Genomic DNA, 15,213 nt, shown 5'->3' on the forward strand with positions numbered 1-15,213 from the left:
AGTTGCTGTTGCATTGTATCGATCGCTCCTGGCACCTTGTGGCACATTTGGTCATCCGAGGTGACCCACTGCATTGTGAGGCGTGATTGAGGGCAGGGTGGACTGAACGGGGCCTATTGTATTCTGAGGTGAAGGAGTCACTGGGGTAAGAAGGTTTCGGTTACTGGAAGGAGGTTCGCCATTGTGAGGGGAACGGAAGAAGAGGAGGGCAGGGCAGAGCCAACTGCTGGGCATCAGGGTTGAATTAGAGTGGCCCACTCCACGGATTAGGTGACTGCTGAACAGGTATCCAGTCCAGGACCTTCTTTGTGAAGGTCAGGCTTGATGGATTCTCCAGAACCTGTGATGCTGGATAGTTTGACCCTTTTCCCACACGGTATCCTTCTGCTGCTTAGATGCGATTTCCCAATTTCTTGCAACCAGTTGTTCGACTCGCTGGCATTTTAAGGTGCACTGATTTCTCATTATGAATAGGGTGATATGAATAATGCAATACGAGACAACGTTATGTATTGTTTGCACTGTCTCTACCGAGCCATTGCCCCTTTGGTCACCTCTGTTTGGACTCATGCAACATCATTGGAGTAGTGAATTCCTTGCCTTTGCACATTTGTACACACATTTTGTAACTTTACCTACCAAGTATAGAGAGGAGAACGGCAAAGTGTGATCCTTCACTTTGCTTTGTTTCTGGTCTGTGAGTTTTGTGGGGAATCTGGTGAATTGCCTCATCTGGATCTTCTCACTTTTCCATCCTCTACATGTTACCAGAATACGAGGACTGGATCAGGAAGTGTCTCCAGCCCAGTAGGTCATGTGCAGCTGTTGATTTTCTCTCTGTCAAAGTGTGTGACGCTCTCTTTCATAGGTTGGTGAAGGGTATGTGACCATTTACACAACAAGATGTGGGAGGTATAAAAGAAGGCTCCTCAGAGAGTCTTGGAGCTGCTTAATGGGAGCCCAGGGCCTGCCCTCAGTCCTGGAGCCTTTCACACATCTTGCTCTCTGCTTCTCCAATTACTTCTACTGTCCTACAGCAACAAAGGCCCAACTGACTGCCCTCTCCTTCCCAAACCCTATCAGCGTGGATCCACCTGAGATTTCCCTACGCTATCTCTCCAGCATCTATGGAAATAAAGTGTCTTGTATAACCTGGTAAATGAGGCCGTTCCTAATTAAGAAAGAAGGTACACAGAGTATCCAAAGTGACTCATGTTAATTCTGTAACTTTATCTACTACAGAGCTTGAAAAGCAAGGTTTCAAACTGTGTGTGTTTCTGTGTTTTGTCCATAAATGCCCCAGAGTGAGGCTGAGCCACTTTGTGTGCTGAGGCCCTGAGCTTGAACCGGACTGCGTGAACTTTGAACAGATCTGTCCTGCAGATGAGGCCTGACTCAGCAGCAGTGAGAAAAATGCTCTGACCGTTAATAAAGTGACCTTCTAAACAGGTCTGAATCCTGCACTCAGATGCTGATTCAGACATTCATAAGTCCAACATATTGAAATACTTTCATCAGTGTTTCTAATACAGTTTATCCCCGGCTAGCACTTTGCACACGGGCGTTACTGACAGATGCTGCAGCCTGATGTCCATCCTTTATGAGAGCTTCTCTTTGTGCAGGACAATCCTATTCACATGCATTTAAAATGTGTCCAGAGGCAGTAATTCTCCCCATCATTTCCAGGTCTCTGACCTCCCTCTCTCGTTTTTAGATATTGCTCTGCTTTCACTCCCTCACTTCCTCAGATTCCTATGCCGTCCCTCCCCTCAATCCCTCTCTCCTCCCCACCTACCCCCTTCCCCAAACACTGATCTCAGATTAAGTTGAAAACTATCCCAAGTAAAGTTTGCACCTGCTCCTTCAGGCAAAGCTCTTTCCGCAGCTACAACAGGAGATTTTCAGTCTCCTCAAATAAGGATAACATCACTATAAATAACCAAAGCAGTGGACTGCTGTGTTTCTACCCTGTGGAACTAGAGCTGGACGAAAAGGAAGGCTCCTGGACATCCAGCTCCTCTACATACTCTCGTTTCATCACTTCAGCAGTTATCACCTTCACTGGCTCATTTCACTCCCCCCATCACTGCTAGCTCCACACTGTGGATGGTCCTCTGCTGGATGGGAGACTGCTGTGTGAAGGCTGCCAGGTTAGTGAGGTGCTAGATGTGCGGCTTCTGACGGGAGGTGAGTCTCAATTTTTCATCATTTTATAAACAGTTAATTATAGACTTACTGTAACAAAAAACATTTTCTCAGTGTCTCAGAATTGTCTTACTGTGTGCATCTTTTAAAAATTTTAAACTATGGGATGATGCTTTAAGAATGTCAGTCCTCTTGAAATACAATTTTATTTTTATTTTCTAATATAAAAAGACAGATGGTAACAGAACGATAACAGAAAACATGAATGTGGGTTCAGTGACATTTCCTATTAACAAATTTGTGATTGAAGTTTAGTGGTTAGTGTCATTTTTTAATGATGCCCCTCATTCGCCTGTGGAGACACAAGATAAACAAGCTGAAGTGTCTTGTTCATCTTGTAAGTCCCGGGGGCCTTATCTTAATTGCCCTGCTAAAAGGCACCGGGCTGATGCCATTCAGATAGAATGGTGAGTCAGAGGAGCAGTTGTGATAATCTATCTGTTGACAATGTATGATGAGAGCCTGATGACATTACAGAAGACCTCTTTCAGCAGTGCCCACTAACCTTGGCACACCTGAATACAATTTAGCATCAGCCTGAATAGAACAGGAGCACTGTGCTATCATTGGAACTGATTATTGCCTATTCTCAAGGCCAGTTAAATGGTCCAGGTTCAGTCAGACTTGATTAAATGTGATTACACTTTAACAAGACACCTGATCTGACAGAATCAACCCAATCCTCCATTTGCAAGCTTTGTCAGAGCATCTGTCAGCATTGAACCCTATTTTGTCCTTCAGGTGAAGCAATGTGGAAGTGATACGTTTTGAATTCTTACACAGAAATTAGGAAAGTGTCCTATGTTAAAACAGCTCTGAGTCTGCTGTGATGATGATAAACGCTTCCCAGCATTAACATATATGGTGGTTGCAGTAGCACTGAACATATAACCAAACCAAAATGACAAGAGAAGAATCAATTCCCAAATGTACCTACCATTCAACCAGAGCACAGGTCATGTCTTTCAAGGTTTCATTAAACAATTATGTCTAAATGCTGTATGGTGATTGTAACATCTGCCAACTTGGCTGCACACCCTACACAGCCAATGGGACGCATGCCAAGTCAGGCAATGAACAGCCCCAAAAGGCCACTGCAGGGACCTTGGCAACTCTAACCTACTCTCCTAAAGCCATTAGTGCCCTAGTGTTTATGCTCCTCTACCGTGAGGCAACAAGGCATGGATGGCTCCCAAACAGAAGTGGTAATGAGGTCCTAAGCAACCTCACAGCTTCAGACATAGACACACGGGAACAGCAGGGCAGTTCAATCAGCTGCGGGGAATCGAAGCACAGAGAGGCCCGCAGTCCACTGTTACCTGCTCACATGGGACTTAAGGCAAATGTGATCCTGACACATTGTTCTGGCATGTATAATAGAGCCTTTTCAGGCCTCCTCAGGGGAGAGCTGGGAGCCTGATCTTAAAGAAGTAATGTGACGTTGGTTTGATGCCTCCTTTCTACTTTTGTCCAGCAGCCCTGTTTATGGGATGTTGTCCTATGACTCATGTCTACCGGGCTTTCCATTAGCACAGATAAGGTGACATTAGTTCTGTATGATCACGATCTATCTCCCTCTCTTTGTCCTTTTTAGAATGGTCAGGTCAGGCTGTTCGATCATTCTGCTTCATCTCTTCAGCATCTTTGGAGGTATGACACAACAAAATCCTGGATCGTGTTCAAGTCTTACCGTGTTCAGGGTTGACAGCGCTCTCGTACCATATTCTAATTGTAGCTAGTATTCAGGATATCCTGTATCCATATGGATCTGGCCATAGGGATTTAGAGACCCCCAAGATGGATGATGGGAGTTCCCCTGAAGTTACTTTGCTCATCCCCTTCGTTTTCTTCAATGTGCCCTATCGATCCATCTATGTAAGTCTTGATCAAACCTTTAATAACTGGACAGGGATCTGTCATCCATTTAAGTTATCTACTCTATAAGTTAGTTTGTGATGATTAAAACAAAACCATGTTTCTTTTCACAGGTCAACAACAACGGTGTGATCTCTTTCAACGTGCAGGTTAGTCAGTTCACACCGGAGGCCTTTCCTCTGAGTGACAGCCGGTCATTCATCGCCCCGCTGTGGGCAGATGTCCACAATGGCATCCGTGGAGATGTGTACTACAGAGAGTCCACTGAGCCGGAAATGCTGGAAAGGGCAACGCAAGATGTTCGGAAATACTTTAAAAACATGCCGACCTTCACAGCCACATGGGTCTTTATTGCGACGTGGCACCAAGTCACCTTCTACGGAGGAAGCCAGACGACCCCGGTAAAGCATCATTATCACCTGCAGTACCAAGATCATATAGTATTATATAAGTAAATAGATTCAGAAAATATAACATTGCCAATTATTTACATCGATCCCTTTTACTCATGTGTTTCATGTATGAATTTGCTTTTCTGTTGTGAAAAGGTGAACACATTCCAGACTGTGTTGATCTCAGATGGCGTGGCATTCTTCTGTATGTTCAACTATGGAGAAATCACATGGAGCACAGGAACGGCCAGTGGTGGAGATCCCTTAACTGGACTGGGAGGAACAACAGCTCAGGTATTCTAACAATGCAAAAACCTGCCAAACATTTGGTTGACATGCTGTACGATAAAGAGTCCACCTCACATTCCTTACAACTTTGACCTTTTCAGTCAGGTTTCAATGGTGGAGACATTGGCCACTTCTTCAACCTGCCGGGGTCGCGGTCGAATGATGTAGTAAACATTGAACAAACGACCAATGTAAATATTCCTGGGCGGTGGTTCTTCCGCATAGACACTGAGCTGATCGATCCTGCTAACGGCTGCAGCTACAACGGCAAGTTTGAATTTACATTTACCACTAATACATGTGACAGCATTTTGAGTTTAGACAAAGTAAAGCATCCGTGATTTCTGGTATCATGTACATTTCCTACACCTTTTCCAGGACGTTATTATAGACGAGGGGAAATCTTCTGGCTGTCTGACCAGTGCTTACAGCGTTGTCGCTGCCTTGACATCAACAATGACGTACAGTGCATAGAAGCTCCTTGTGGGCAGCTGGAGACCTGTGAGCAGCAGGAAGGGGCCTTTTACTGCCAGCCAACCAGGACCAGTACTTGCGTGGTATTTGGCGACCCTCATTACCACACCTTCGATGGCTTCCTCTATCACTTCCAGGGGACCTGCTCCTACCTGCTGGCACGGCCGTGCTGGGAGGTGACGGGCCTGCCTTTCTTCAGCGTAGAGGCCAAAAATGAGAACCGTGGAGTGGCCTCTGTGTCCTGGCTCAAAGATGTCACAGTGGATGTGTACGGCCACAGAGTGATGTTGCCCAAGGGCAACTTTGGAACAGTCCAGGTGAGAAACTACGAAAACCTTAAATTTAGGATTTCAGGAGTAGGATCAGATTCGCTTTGTGGACTAGTTGTGGCTTATCAACAGTTTGATTTGATTTATGGATTCCACAAGGGTTTGTTGTGACTCTTCCATACTTCATCTCTGCAGGTGGATGGCCTGACCAAGACCTTACCCGTCCAGCTCCAGCTCGGTGCCATCAGGGTGTACCAGTCTGGGGTGGCCATTGCTTTAGAAACAGACTTTGGACTTTTAGTGACGTATGACGGCCAACACTACGCGTCCATCTCCCTGCCCAGCTCCTACTTTAACAACACCTGTGGCCTTTGCGGAAACTACAACGATGACCCCGCCGATGATCCCGTGCTTCCTGACGGCTCCCTGGCAGAAAGCGTGGTGGAGTTGGGCGGCAGCTGGCGAGCAGAAGACACAGACTGGAGGTGCACAGATGGCTGTGCACAGAACTGCAGCTTGTGTGACCCTGTCACTGAAGCCTTTTACTTTCGCTCCGACTACTGTGGCCTCATCAACAAGACCGATGGACCTTTCAGGGACTGCAGGGCAGTGGTGGACCCAACAGCCTTTGTGTACAGCTGTGTGTATGACATGTGTAGCAACAGGGATAACATCACCACGCTGTGCCAGGCCATCCAGGCCTACGCCCTGGCTTGTCAGGCCCTGGGCGTCACAATCCGACCCTGGAGATCTCGCACCTTCTGTGGTGAGATTCTATTTCTTCTTCGGATTCTTCGGCTTCCTTCACATTTATTTGTGATCTTACATAATACTTTTTCTCTCCTTGGGTCTCAGCTTTGTCATGTCCAGACTTCAGCCATTACCAAGTATGCACAAGTGCATGTCCAGCCTCCTGCTCTGACCTCACCGCTCCTCTGTATTGCGCCCACCCTTGTACTGAGGGTTGCCAGTGTGACCCAGGCTACGTCCTCAGCGGGAGCCGCTGTGTTCAGCGTGATGACTGTGGCTGTGAGCATAATGGCCTCTATTACCCTCGTAATTACACCTTCTGGACAGGCCCCAGTGGTGAAGAAGGTGAATGCACTCTCCGCTGCACTTGCGGGCCTGCTGGGGAGGTGTCCTGCTTCAATGAGTCCTGTAAGGAGGGCGAAGTGTGTGTTGCAGAGGTGGGCCTGTTGGGTTGCTACCCACGAAGGGAGGGAGTGTGTTCAATCACCCAGAACTCAGTGACATCCTCCTTTGATGGTACCTTCCTACTGTTCCCTGATGACAGCTCCTACTACCTGCTGAAGCTGTGTGGTCCCGTGCCAGCTAATGGCTCAGTGGTTGAGGTGAAGATAGGCAGGCGCCTGGTGAATAAGGGCCCTGCTTGGAAGAGACCTGTGGTGGTTACTGTGGCGAACCTGGAAGCTCAAATGGGAGGGATGGACTTTGATATAGTAAAGGTTTGTTCTTTTCTACTGTACTATAATACAAATGGCATTTTAAAGCTTATAACTATTACAAATGTTTACCTCCAGGTGAATGGTGAACAGGTGATGCTTCCATATGTCCACCCCATGGAGACGATGATGATATACAAAGCGCCAGGCAATGCTACAGTTGTGGAGTCTCGTGGTTTGATTCGTGTCCACTACACACGTCAGGGATTCCTCAACGTCTCTCTCTCCACCCTCTACTACAATGTCACCTGCGGCCTATGTGGTGTCTTCAATAGCAACGTCACCGATGACCTTCGCCTCCCCAACGGGCGCCACGCAGACTCTACAGAGCAGTTCACAGAGGGCTGGCGGTCCATCGCCGACGACCTCACCTGCAACGGTGACTGCGACGACCTGTATCGCATGTGCACAGACTTACGCCTCTACCAGAGTCCTTACATGTGCGGCAACATCAACGACCCTGGGAATAGTTCCTTCCTGGCGTGCCATGCGGTGGTCAACCCCTCACCCTTCTTCAGGAACTGCCTGTATAACATGTGTGTGAAGGAGGGAAACCGCTCCGCCCTGTGCTCGTCACTGCAGGCTTATGTCACCGCCTGTCAGGACGCTCAAGTGGGTCTCACTTCCTGGAGGAGCGCCACCAACTGCCGTGAGTAGATATTACAGCATCACTGAGATACCAGTGTTAGCTAGGCTGCTAACAGCAATGAGCATCGTTTTCCTCCTTTCTCCTCATCTCGCCCCTCCCTCTCAGCTCTTCCCTGTCCGGAGAACAGCCATTTTGATGAGTGCACTGGCGCCTGCCCTCTGACCTGCGCCAACTTGGATGAACCTGAGGAGCCGTGTCCCCTGCCGTGCCAGGAGGGGTGTCAGTGTGAGGAAGGCTTTGTGCTGCGGGACGGCCTGTGCGTGTTACGCAGTGACTGTGGATGCATGAGTCACGGCCGCCAGCTGGCCACTAATCAGACTTTCTGGACAGACTGGGAATGCCAGGAGCGCTGCTACTGCAACGGCTCTGACAACAGCGTGTACTGTCAGCTCGCGCCCTGTCTTGCCGAGGAGTACTGCCAAGAGAATGACGGCCTGTATTTCTGCCAGCCGCGAACCGAGGCCCTGTGTGTAGCAGCGGGTTACGGACACTTCCTGCCATTTGGTGGCGTGCCCTTTGAGCTGCAGAGCTCCTGTACACTTAGGATGTCCACCACCAACTGTGGAAGGGATAACAGGGACCACGCTGGCACAGGTGGAACTTTCCCTCAGTTTAAACTGCTAGCCCGTAATGAGGAAAGAGACACGGGCCAGGCGATCTGGGTGAGGGGCTTCGTGCTGGAGGTCTATGAGTATGAGATAGAAGTGTCTCGAACCTACAAAAACACTGTTACGGTGAGTGTTTTACCACAAAGTAAATGCTTTATGCACCTGAAAGAAGCACTGAGTGACCATTCTATGTATATTTATAGCAAAACCACCATGTCTCTGTGTGACCTGTGAAGGTCGTAGTTCACTGTTATTTGTGAAGACATGTTATTTCTAATCAAGCCGATAGAATAACCAGGCAGGCTGTGAATTCCTCTTTGATTGGCTTAAGGTGGATCTAATTTCAATAGGCATCTTTTATCAGGCTGGATTTGGCTCAGACAAAACCCCGACCCTGAGCGACATTTGGACTGGGTTCACAAACTGACTAAAAGATCTGAGGAGGAACAGAAATTACACACATAATCCAACACACAAACACACACACACACACACACACACACACACACACACACACACACACACACACACACACACACACACACACACACACACACACACACACACACACACACACACACACACACACACACACACACACACACACACACACACACACACCGACTTACAATTCGATCATATGAGAAGCACAGTCTTAATGTTATCCGGTGGTTCCCTGGGTTTTCCCACATGCAGATCAGTACAATAATTGGCACAAACGCTACATTATTGCTAAAATGCCTCTGGAGAAAAATGCTGATCCCAGAGTTAGACCTGTTTAAGCTAAAACTCTTTATTGAACCTCTCTTCACAGGTGAATAAGGAGCGTCTGTACCTCCCTCTGAAGTTGGGCTTAGGGAAGGTCAACATTTCCAGCATGGGCATGCAGCTCGTCCTGGAGACAGACTTTGGCCTGAAGGTGGCCTTTGACTGGAACACACTCCTTCTTTTGACTTTGCCCCGTGACCTCTACAACGCCTCCTGTGGCCTTTGCCAGGGCGTTCCATTGTACCCACCAACCCTGTCCACCACCGACTGGGGCATGGCTTGGGCAGAGAGGGACACGTTCTGCCAGGTGGGCTGCGGCGACTCCTGCCCTCGCTGCGGCCTCGGGGAGAAAAGCATGATCAACGACGCGCCGCTCATGGTGGCGGACGCCAGCATGGCCATCGACAACGACAACGGGGACAATGCAGTCAACACGGGCATACGCTTCCACATTGGAGACGGACTGTACGTGTTCGTGGAGCCCGAGGCCGTGAGGCTGTGTGGGCTAATTGTGGATCGAGCAGGTGTGTTTGCTCGCTGTCACAGCAAGGTGGCGCCAGCTTTCTTTTATCAAAGCTGCTTGCAGGACACCTGTTTGGATCAGGGAGCTCATGATACAATCTGTAACTGGCTGCAGATCTACGCCAGCACTTGTCAGACCCAAGGAATTCCACTTACCGGCTGGAGGAGTGAAACACCATGTGGTGAGCTCACCTTAGTTCGACCATGAACTCTGAATGAAAGCTTCGTACGCCTTCCTTTAGTAATCCCATCAAAAAGGTTTAAGCTAAATACACTTTTGAAATGTAATTGATTATGTGTAATAGACATCAAAAACTAAGCTCAGTTCAAATCCAGCTGTTCATCCCAGAAATTACAGCGAACCGCCATAAACGTTAAACGAGACGGGACGCAATTTGAAGTGAAAACCCTGTTGCCTGTCTGCTCCCAGCCCAGAACTGTCCGCCTAACAGCCATTACTCCAGTTGCATGCCAGTCTGCCAGCCCCAGTGCGCCCCAGCCCGCGGCCAGCGGGACTGCAGCCAAGACTGCGTGGAGGGCTGCCAGTGCGACCAGGGCTACGTGCTCAACGGCAAGAGCTGCATCCTGCCTCAGAACTGTGGCTGCTACACCGATGGCAAGTACTTTGAGGTCAGTGTCGCGACTGCAAAGCTGCATCAAAATGCACGTCTTAAGCCGTAAATGTATGTGGTAAGTACATTGTATGAATTTCATTTCAGCCCAAACAGCTGTTCTGGAACAGTGACTGCACGAAGCGGTGCCAGTGCATCGGACGGAACCTGGTCCAGTGTGACCCGAGGCGCTGCAAGGCGGAGGAGGAGTGCGCCCTGCGGTACGGGGTGAGGGGCTGCTTCGCGCGTCGCTCCCAGCACTGCGTGGCCTCGGGCGGCGGCGTCTTCAGGACCTTCGACGGGGCGTCGCTGCGCCTCCCGGCCTCCTGCTCCTTCGTCTTGTCCACGAACTGCCACAAGCTGCCCGATCTCTCCTTCCAGCTCATCGCCAACTTTGACAAATGGAGCACACCCAACCTCACCACCATCTCCCACATTTACCTCTACATCAACGAGGAGAACATACTCATCTCAGGCAGCACTATCAAGGTCGGCGAAACGTTTCCTCTTTTTCCAAATCAAAGCACTGAAGGAATATACTGTATATATATTCGCATGCATCTCTGTCTGCCCAGGTCAATGGCACACCAGTATCGGTACCGTTCCTCACTGGGCTGATGACCCGTCTGTCCACATCAGAAGGTTTCATCGTCATCGACACACCTCAGGACATCCAGGTCCGGTACAATCGCTTCAACACCCTCAGCATCACAATGGGCCAGCGGCTCCAGAACAAGGTCTGTGGCCTTTGCGGGAACTTCAACAGCGACCCTAGCGATGACTACACCACCTCCAGAGGCAAGCCGGCCGTCAGTGCACTGGAACTGGCCCAGAGCTGGAAGACCAATGGAATGCAGAACAGGTAAAGCAGTCGCTATTGCATGATGTGCAGTTGAGAAAAAGTTATTTTAGCCTCAACTTCCTGTTTAGGGTCAATCTCCACATACTCATTTTCCCTGTAGCACAGAACTGCTTCCTGCCACTACTAAATAAAATCAATGTCCATCTTGTATAGCTGTGATGAGACTCAGTATGTGGCCCTGGCTCAGTCCTGTGACAACACGGCCGTCATGGCCCTCCAGGGCGAGGACGCCTGCCAGAAGCTCACCCACTTGAAGGGCTTCTTCAAGCCCTGCCACGGCCTGCTGGACCCCCGGCCCTTCTACCAGTCCTGCTACCTGGACGGCTGCTACAACCACCGCAAGGCTCAGGTGTGTGGCTCGCTCGCGGCCTACGCCGAGGCCTGCCGCTCTCTGGGCACCCTCAGCACCAAGTGGATCACCCAGGAAAACTGCTGTAAGGGAACCAGCGGATCGGACGCAGCCGCTTGTGTTTAAGCGGGACGATTATGCGCGACAGCTAACATTGTGTGTGGACGTATCTTTAGCAGAATGGATCTATGACCCCTGTGCAGGAGAGATCTGCACAAACTTCACATGCGAGCTGGAGAATGGAGGCGACCTGTGTGGCTGCCCTGAGCTTCCCACCAGCACTGGAGGTGATACCGAACATCTACATCCACCATCTAGACTGTTTATCAATCCTAAACACCCCCCACATGCGTAAATGAGGCTGTTCTGTGTGCTTGGACTCACTGTTCTGCATGTTTCTTCGGTAGGCGATGACGACATCATCCAGGCAGAGGTGACGTGTAAGCATGCCCAGATGGAGGTCTCCATCTCCAAGTGTAAGCTCTTCCAGCTGGGCTTCGAGCGAGAGGACGTCAGGATCAACGACCAGCGCTGCGCCGGCATCGAGGGAGAGGACTTCATCTCCTTCCACATCAACAACACCAAAGGCCACTGCGGCTCCATCGTACTGGTCTGTCGACTTATCACTCGCCGCATATTTTCCCCACACACCTTTCATACTATCTGAAGAGTTCAATTCTCCCCTTATGTCTCCGATAGTCGAACGGCACACACATCATGTACAAGAACACCGTGTGGATCGAGAGCGTGAACAACACTGGGAACGTCATCACCAGAGACAAGACCATCAACGTGGAGTTCTCCTGCGCCTACGAACTGGACCTGAAGATCTCACTGGAGACCGTGCTCAAGCCTATGCTCAGGTCAGCACAGAGAATAGAGAACGTCTGATTCCCACCTCATACTTCCAGTGCAGAGCTTTTCTCATTGCTTCTCCGTCCTCCAGCGTCATTAACCTCACGTTACCGACCCAGGAGGGCAACTTCATCACCAAGATGGCTTTGTACAAGAACTCCTCGTACAGGAATCCCTACAGGGAGGGGGAGGTGGTGCTCAGCACGCGGGACATCCTCTACGTGGGCGTCTTTGTGGAGGGGGCCGATGAGAACCAGCTCATCCTCATAGTGAACATGTGCTGGGCGACGCCGTCCCGCTACAGCAGCGATCGACTGCGCTACATCATCATAGAGCGGGGGTAGGATTCTGGCCCGCTGGCACAAAACCAAACGAAGCCTTTGCTTTCTCTAACGCCCGGCTCTGACCAGGTGTCCAAACATCAAGGACAACACCATCGGCATGGCGGAGAACGGCGTGTCGCTCACCTGCCGCTTCCACGTCACCGTCTTCAAGTTCATCGGCGACTACGACGAGGTCCACCTGCACTGCGACGTCTCGCTGTGCGACTCCGAGACCAACGCCTGCAAAGTGGTGAGAAAGCGGTCGGAAGAGACGGCTGGCGTGAGGCGTTCTCAGCCCCACTGACTGTGTGTTTACCATGCGTACAGAACTGTCCACACAAGAGGCGGATGTACTCGGAGGACAGCGAGCATAAAGAGCACATACTGAGCGTGGGGCCTATAAGACGAAGAGGTGAACATGTTAGAATCCCTTTAGCTCCAGATGCGGTTGCGCTCATTCCTGACTCACTTCCGGTGTCTCCTCAGAATCCGACTGGTGCGAGGAGAACAACGGCGGCTGCGAGCAGATCTGCAGCAGCAAACTGACTGGGCCCATCTGCAGCTGCGTGACTGGGACACTGCAGCGAGACAGGAAGAGCTGCCGTGGTAAAAACCAGAAACAAGGAGCAGACACGCCTTTAGGCTCCGATTTGGTCGCCCTTTGACAGTGGTTTCTTCTTTCTCCAGCTGTGAGTTCCAGCTGTGACGTCACCCCCGGGGGGCCTCTGCTGGTCGCCGGCGCCGTGACCTCCTTGTTACTGGCCCGTATTCACGGCGCTTTCTTCTCCTAACAGAGACGCGGACGCATCAGACCCATCGAAAGACAGACTTGAAGATGCACCATGCATCGGCATTGAGTAGCACGTAGAGCAGCTGTGGCCCACACAGAATACACTGCACATTCACAAGCCTTTGAGTCAAACACAGCGTGGTGTCCCTCCCTCTTCTTTCTCCATTATTTTCATCATCATGTGTTGGGAGCCAGTATTTATAGCTATTTAATGTTATTAGAACATCTTTGAAGATGATTCACTCTTATATGCCACATAGTCTCATTTACCACCAGATGGCACCAAATTGGATGCATGTTTTCTATGTGCAAATAACCTGCACTGTGACTGAGATGAAGGTGGATCTGGTGGATCAGGTCCAGTGGACCGATCGTGGGCTCCATCCAGTGGCCTGTGGTGTCAGCAACAGGTGGTTGGCCCCTTTGCCCCTGACATGAGTCCTGTTAGTAGCCTCGATGGGCAGCTGCAGAGATATTTATTCCTAAGAATGCACCCAAACACCCAGATTTCATTTAGCGTGAGTCCAATACCAGAGTGGCCCTGACCACGTCTTTAACCACGTCTTTCCCTGTTAGTTCCATGTGCAGATGCCCTTCAAATGCTCTGTTCCAACAGCGTCCCGAGGGAACATCGGTGTGAATATAAACCTCGACTGAGCCCCGCTGATGTAACGACAGTGTTTATCTTTCCAAAGTAACAGAGCCTGCGTCACCTCGTCAAGCTGTGGATCACGTAAACTGTGTGACAGGTTATGCCCCAACGGAAACAGAGGAAGAGTACATCTAAATAGTGGCGGTGGTGGTTGGATGTCAGGTATTTATATGTGAGGATGGCACCTTGTAAACTGAATACTTCTTGTTTTTTGACTCACATTCTGGATCATTAAATTAGTTTCCAGGACTCGTGACTGGAAAAATCAAATCATTTAAATCAAATCATCAAGTATTTTATTCCTTCCGCTACTGTCTTGTTAAATCCTAGTTTTTGCTCTGACTCCTTCAAATAGTGTCGCTGTTCATTTTGCAGTGTTTATCCTTTGAGCTAGTAGCGTACAGACAGACACAGACAGGCCCGTCTGACCACCTTCCATGTACAGATGTACAGTCCTTGTCAGTTTGCTAGCATGTGTCGTAACGTTTGCAATAATCACTTTCTTTTTTTGCGTGTTTAAAAACCTGTCTTCATCCTTTGAGAGCAGAAACACCCGACCATAAATAAATGAAGTTCTCAAAGTCAAGTGTGAGTCAAGTTCATTCGTGCCACGTCCATTGAGGACTAACCCTTCGATCGCTGTATCCACCACGCCCAATGTTCTCAATGAAGTTCCTCTAATTTCGAAATTAGCATATTTGTTGTTGTGTCTAACAGGGAGTGAGCTGTCAGTGACTCCGCCTGTATCCAGGCAGCATATTCTCAGGAAAATGACTACTCAGATAAATTCCACACCTTTGTGTTAATTATAGGCTTACTGTTGCAGTTTCCAGCTGCTGGTTTGCCTGGAAGGTGCAGCACACTGTCACCGCTGTCGTCCAACTAACGTTTGTGCTCCACGTCATGCTGCATGCCTTTCACCGCATGAAACTCTTGGAAATTAATCACCAAGCAGTTTAAAAATCAGCTGAACATAAAATGAATTGATTTGCACACAAGCAGGAGCTTTGCATTTACTCCACACAGCCAATAATGTGTTTCCTGCAAAAACTAACATTGACACAGTATCTGTCTAGAAAAGGCAGGTTGACATAGTCAGCAAAGAAAGTGAAACTTCAGAAATTAATCTTTATAATCATTTATTAGTGTTTAATCCTTTTCTCTGATAAGGCTTGGACATATTTGACAACACAGTTGTTTAAGTGCACTCAGTCGACTTGCGTCATACGTTTCAGGGCTGCTGATTATTTAAAAGCCA

General features: G+C 49.3%; 1 protein-coding gene across 1 annotated transcript; it reads left to right on the forward strand.

Annotated features, from left to right (window-relative positions):
• The first annotated feature begins 3,591 nt into the window (after nucleotides 1–3,591).
• tecta (tectorin alpha) lies at nucleotides 3,592–14,527 on the forward strand. Its single transcript, XM_055514659.1, has 23 exons — nucleotides 3,592–3,880; nucleotides 3,945–4,080; nucleotides 4,194–4,481; nucleotides 4,629–4,766; nucleotides 4,862–5,027; nucleotides 5,139–5,551; nucleotides 5,699–6,269; nucleotides 6,359–6,969; nucleotides 7,045–7,615; nucleotides 7,721–8,349; nucleotides 9,038–9,695; nucleotides 9,944–10,143; nucleotides 10,233–10,613; nucleotides 10,700–10,986; nucleotides 11,140–11,420; nucleotides 11,512–11,622; nucleotides 11,743–11,945; nucleotides 12,035–12,198; nucleotides 12,282–12,530; nucleotides 12,601–12,763; nucleotides 12,841–12,925; nucleotides 13,000–13,119; nucleotides 13,201–14,527. The coding sequence occupies exons 1-23, from the start codon at nucleotides 3,762–3,764 to the stop codon at nucleotides 13,302–13,304; spliced, it is 6,648 nt and encodes a 2,215-aa protein (XP_055370634.1). The 5' UTR covers nucleotides 3,592–3,761; the 3' UTR covers nucleotides 13,305–14,527.
• The last annotated feature ends 686 nt before the right edge of the window (nucleotides 14,528–15,213 follow it).

Source organism: Betta splendens, chromosome 14 (genome assembly GCF_900634795.4).
Source record: "Betta splendens chromosome 14, fBetSpl5.4, whole genome shotgun sequence".
Lineage (NCBI taxonomy): Eukaryota > Metazoa > Chordata > Actinopteri > Anabantiformes > Osphronemidae > Betta > Betta splendens.

Bases quoted from the DNA above. Each gene is read 5' to 3' on its own strand.
- tecta (XM_055514659.1), top strand. From the start codon at position 3,762: ATGATCACGATCTATCTCCCTCTCTTTGTCCTTTTTAGAATGGTCAGG. The intron at 3,881-3,944 runs GTGTTCAAGTCT...AATTGTAGCTAG, and splicing joins ACACAACAAAATCCTGGATC to TATTCAGGATATCCTGTATC. The intron at 6,270-6,358 runs GTGAGATTCTAT...CTTGGGTCTCAG, and splicing joins GAGATCTCGCACCTTCTGTG to CTTTGTCATGTCCAGACTTC.